The sequence below is a fragment of the Cannabis sativa genome, chromosome 7 (genome assembly GCF_029168945.1).
Source record: "Cannabis sativa cultivar Pink pepper isolate KNU-18-1 chromosome 7, ASM2916894v1, whole genome shotgun sequence".
NCBI lineage: Eukaryota > Viridiplantae > Streptophyta > Magnoliopsida > Rosales > Cannabaceae > Cannabis > Cannabis sativa.
Window position 1 is genome coordinate 8,142,956 of NC_083607.1, and position 5,681 is coordinate 8,148,636.

At 39.5% G+C, this 5,681-nt stretch overlaps 1 protein-coding gene across 1 annotated transcript; it reads right to left on the reverse strand.

Annotated features, from left to right (window-relative positions):
* Positions 1–3,419: 3,419 nt before the first annotated feature.
* Positions 3,420–4,706, reverse strand: LOC115696338 (uncharacterized). Its single transcript, XM_030623243.1, has one exon. The coding sequence runs from the start codon at positions 4,704–4,706 to the stop codon at positions 3,420–3,422; it is 1,287 nt and encodes a 428-aa protein (XP_030479103.1).
* Positions 4,707–5,681: the final 975 nt, after the last annotated feature.

Below are 5,681 nucleotides of genomic sequence, written 5' to 3' on the forward strand. Positions count from 1 at the left end.
GGCCACAACAGTTTCTTTTCCAGCCTTATCAACCTGCTGAAACGCCTCCATGCACCAAACCAGAAAATTAAAATTCTGGTGCAAAACCGTGCCTATACCCGTTCTCTTCCAGCAAATTGCAGCAGTCGGGCACTCCACCAAGGCATGAAAAATGGTCTCCTCTGCACTGGAACAAACAGGACACAAAGTGGAGACGTCCACGTGCTTAGATCGCAACTGAACCATCGTGGGGAGGCAGTCCATACAAGCTCTCCAAACCAGATTTTTCATCTTAGGTGGAACTTTTAAACACCAGAAAAGTTTCCAGAACTTGCTCACCACGGTCTCTTCAAGCTCAGCCACTCCATTGAGGATTTGAAGTTGATTATAGGCACTCCTCACAGTATACAAACCTGAATTTTCCAAAGACCAAGTCAAGCAATCCATTGTTGAAGACGGCTGAAGAGGGATTTTTAAAATAAGCTCTCGATCTCTCAGTTCAAATAGATCATTTAGAATCTCAATATCCCACTCCCTACCATCAATCGACAATAAATTCTCCACCTTAGCATTCGACAGACTTGGATGTGTAGATATAACCATTGGATTTACATTATCGGGCAACCACGGCTCTCCTAATACCCGAATATTTCTTCCATTGCCAACAGTCCATCTAACTCCACTTACAACCAGTTTTTGGGCTTCCAAAATGCTGCGCCAAACATAGCTCGGGTTAGAGCCGAGAGATGCAGTAAGGAAGGAACCATTAGGATAATATCTAGCTTTGAAGATCCGCGCAACTAACGAATTCGTGTTAACACATAACCGCCAGCCTTGTTTCCCTAAAAGAGCCATATTAAAATCCCTTAAGTTCCGAAATCCCATTCCTCCCTTGGTTTTGTGATGGCAAAGGCGTTTCCAAGACATCCAATGAATACCCGAATTAGATGAAGCAGATGACTTCCACCAATAGCGAGCCATTAAACTCTCCATTTCAGTTGTTATTTTTGTAGGAATCATGAAGACGTTCATAGCATAACTGGGCAAAGATTGAGCTACTGCTTTAATTAGCACTTCTTTCCCAGCTCTAGAGATGAATTTGGCACTCCATCCTTGTAACTTCTTTCTAATCCTTTCCTTCAAATAACCCAAAGCAGCAGTCTTGTTTCGGCTCATTGAACTAGGAAGGCCTAAGTAAAGGCTTCCCGCTGGTGCAATTCCCATAGCCAAACTCGTGCAAAGAACATTCCGTAAGTTATCCTCTACATTGGAACTGAAAAATATAGAGGATTTTGCAAAGTTTACCTTCTGACCCGAAGCTAGTTCAAACTTATAAAGGATTTCCTTTATACGGCGAGCTTCAACTTCATTAGCTTTGCAGTACAAATAACTGTCATCAGCGAACAACATATGAGAAATCCTTGGTGCACCATTAGCTACTTTGCACCCATGAATCAAACCCCTTTGTTCATATTTACGAAGTAAAGCCGTGAGGCCCTCCGCACAAAGAATAAAGAGATATGGTGAGAGTGGATCTCCTTGACGGATCCCTCTTGATGGTGCAATCGGCCCCACTTCAAAGTTTCCATGCACAAACTTGTAACTTGCAGACTTGACACACCGCATAAGAAGCTGGACCCAATTCTCCATAAAGCCCATTTTGCGTAGCATAGCTTCGAGAAACCCCCACTCCACACGATCATAAGCCTTGCTCATATCTAACTTCAAAGCCATATACCCCTCCTTGCCTCTACGTTTTCTTTTCAAATAATGAAGGATTTCAAAAGAAACCAAGACATTATCAGAAATTAAACGCCCCGGGATAAAAGCACTTTGATTTTCAGAGACCACGACATCCATAAAAGGCTTCATTCTATTAACCATAACTTTAGTAATGATCTTGTACAACACATTACATAAAGCAATAGGACGCAAATCAACCATAACCTCAGGATTCTTCTTTTTCGGAATCAGAACAACATTCGCATTACCACAACCATTATCAAAAATACCTTGTTCAAAGAACTTACGGACACAGTGAATCACATCATGCTTCACGATAGGCCAACATTTTTGATAAAAAGCCGGAGTCATGCCATCAGGTCCCGGGCTTTTGTCTGGGTGCATTTGGAATACTGCTTTCTTCACTTCTTCTTCAACAATCGGCTGCCCCAACTCTAAATTCATCCAGTCCGGAACAACATTCGGGACATAGTCAATTATCTCTTGACAACTTGTATTTGATGAAGTGAATAAAACATTAAAATAGTTCGCAACAACCTGAGGAAGACCATTTTCCCAAGAAACCCAATTACCATGCTCATCTCGCAGCGTACTTATCATATTGTTGCTCTTCCTTGTACTCGCTGCCTTATGAAAATAATTACTATTTTGATCACCTTCCTTTAGCCAGAATTGCTTTGCACGCTGCTTCCAATAGCACTCCCTCTGGTCAAGAGCCTTGAAAAGATTTTCCTTTGCTTCCTTATAATTTTGGATTGAAGCTTCGTCCCTACCATGATTAAGTCTCTTCAGATCCGCTTTGAGTCTCTTTATTCGGTGATTAAGAGTTCCAGTGATCTCTTTGCCCCAACTACTCAACTTTTCAGCACACAACAAAAGCTTCTCACTAAAGCTTCGGTCATGTCCCTCTTCCCAACAGTCCCTCACTATCTCTACACAAAGTGGTTCCTTTAACCATGAATTCTCAAAACGAAACCGACGAATAGGTGTAACATTAATCTGCGGCTTGGGCTCAAGAAAGATGGGTGTATGATCTGAGGTTGAGTAATCCAAATTGGTGAGAGAAGCAGTTGGAAAAATCTGGTGCCACGTCGAAGAAGCAAGCGCTCTGTCTAGTCGGACTTCAACCCAATTATTCGATCCCCTCCCTTTTTCCCAGGTAAATGGATGCCCATGAATTTCGATGTCCACCAAATCACATTGTTGCAGAGCAGTATTGAACCCCGAAATAAGTCCTTGAGGGTACGGCCTACCCCCTCTTTTATCCTCTTGTCTTACCACATTGTTGACGTCTCCAATAACACACCACGGTAGATCGGATTGTCTTGCTAAAGTACGCAACAAAGCCCACGTTTCATGCCTTCTACTTCGGTTTGGTTCTCCATAAACCCCCGTAAGTCTCCAATTACCAAACTGAGTTGAATGAATAACCAAATCAATATGATTTTTGTTATAACCCAACAACATGCCATCATCCTTATTCTTCCATAAAAAAGCAACTCCACCCGACAACCCAATAGAGTCAACAGAAAAGACTCCTTCAAAACCCAAAAGATTAGCTAAACTAACCACTTTAGATTTTTGACATTTTATTTCACAAAGAAAAATAAAATGAGGTCTCTTTTGAGAAACAATTTCTCTTAGGAATTGAACAGTCCGTTGGTTCCCAAGCCCCCGGCAATTCCAACTTAAAACATTCATAATGATTGGCGGGCTTGGAAACCAAGGCCCGCCCCAACGAAGTTTTTTGGACTACCCGAAGAGCCCACTGCCACTTTTCCACTATCACACACAACATCCATTTCAGCATAAATGATGTCTTCATGGGCTCTATTAGTTACCTCTAAATCCTCTTCATTCACCGGCCCACTACCATCAACCAAGCCCATTCTCCTCCTTTTATTATCAACAAAAGTCAGCCCTTCATTTGAATTGTTTTCCCCTGGCGCCAACTCACCTTCTTCCCCATTCAATTCCCTTATTTCAAGGGATTTTTCTTTCCCTAAATGTCGTGCACCTCTTAACTCCCCATATTGATTCTTATCAAAATTGACAGAATTATTGGGTAATAAAGAGTCACCCGGATTTTTAGCGATTGGGATTTGATGATGATCGGCTCCTCTTGTCCCCTGAGACGAACTACCGCCTGAACTGTTGCTGGTAAAGACCCTTGCCGCCGGGATACCAGTTTTCATAGCCAGACCCGACTTCAACCACTTCGATCCATCAGCATAACGTCGTCGTCTAGGAACTGCCCGCAACTCCTCGTCATAGCTTTTGACTATTTGATCTCTAGGAGTATCGAAGAACCTCTCACAAAACCTCTCGGTGTGGCCGAGAATACCACAAATGTAACAAAAAGTTGGCAAATCCTCATACTTGAAAGAGACATGACAAACCGGCCCCCCTTGTATCTCCAGTTTTTTCTTCTTTTTTAATGGCTTGTCCACACGTATCTTGACTCGAATACGAAGGTAATCCCTCCAAACACCCAGAAAATTATTCGGATCGGACTTGACAAACCTTCCGATATAGTTACCAATCCCTTGAATGATTCTTTCCGACATAAAACCAGTCACCATGTTGTGTAATTGAACCCACAATTCAAGGTGTGATAACACAACCTGCCTCGGATTTTCCCCTTGTTTCACCCTCTCAAAAATTAATGGCGCTCTATCGAACGTCCATGGGCTTCCTTCAATAACCCTTTCAATGTCCACTTCATGGTAAAATTGAAACAAAAATAAATTCGGCTCTAATTCCTTCACATAAAGTCCCCTTCCTGGTTGCCATAGAGTGGCAATTTTATTTTGCATTGCCTGAAAATCAATAGCACGATTTGTTAAAAACGTTCCCACCAAAAGCCATCTATCGTCTATTTCCGAAGAATCCTCAGCAACATTGTCAAAAATCAGTCCTTCCTCATCCTCATCGTCAATCGAAAACGCAGCAGCCATCCTCTCCACTGTATCCCCTTGATCCATTGTGACCAACTAAAATAAACTTGAGACAAACACGACAAAGCAAAGTGATCAAAACCAAAAAACTGTCAACGAACAAACAACCATGTCAAAAAGACAGGACTAATTTGCATATATAATCTCTCTAATTCAAACAAGAAATAAAGAACATAAAATAAATTTAGAATACATTAAATTTTGATCAATGTACATAAAAAAATTTGAACCGGTTTGGATTGTACATTGTTCAAAAGAAAAGAAAAAAGTATATAGATATATACATCATTTTTTTTTTTGAAGGAATGATAACTTCTTTCTAAAAAAATTATATATATATAGTTCGTTTTTTTTAACGTATACATACACACATGTAGTTTTTATGATTATTATTGATACACATGAAAGGTCAAAGGGCTTGATGTAAAATATATACATAGATATAAAATATGTTAACAACGATATTGTAACAAGATATATATGTGGATCCATCAACACACTATCACATGCGAATGAGTAAGCGTTTAGAAATGGTAAGAGGATTCTGATATGCATCATTATCATCTACTTGTCACACATCATGATCATGATCACAAGCGCTATTAATTAGTTAAATATCAATTATAATTCATTAACAACTACACTCCATATATAATTATATATAAAGCCAAACTGAGTAAAAATCTACACAAGTTTGTAAATTCAAACGTGCCTTATATGGAAATTTGTAGTAATATATTAGGGTACTAGCTAGTGGTGGTTAATACCTTTTATAAATGGCACTCCATAATTTGTTACTGATATTTTTTAAAAATTATTTATTTTAAGATATATGAGAGACTCAATACTTAATTACAATAATAGTGATACGGAAGAGTACTAGACACCAATAGTATATTTTTAACAATTCTCTATCAACATTAGTTATAGACTTACTATATTGTGAATCATGAGACATTATCTTTTGAAGTATATAATCACAATTACTTCTATTATGTTAAC

Bases quoted from the DNA above. Each gene is read 5' to 3' on its own strand.
- LOC115696338 (XM_030623243.1), bottom strand. From the start codon at position 4,706: ATGGATCAAGGGGATACAGTGGAGAGGATGGCTGCTGCGTTTTCGATT.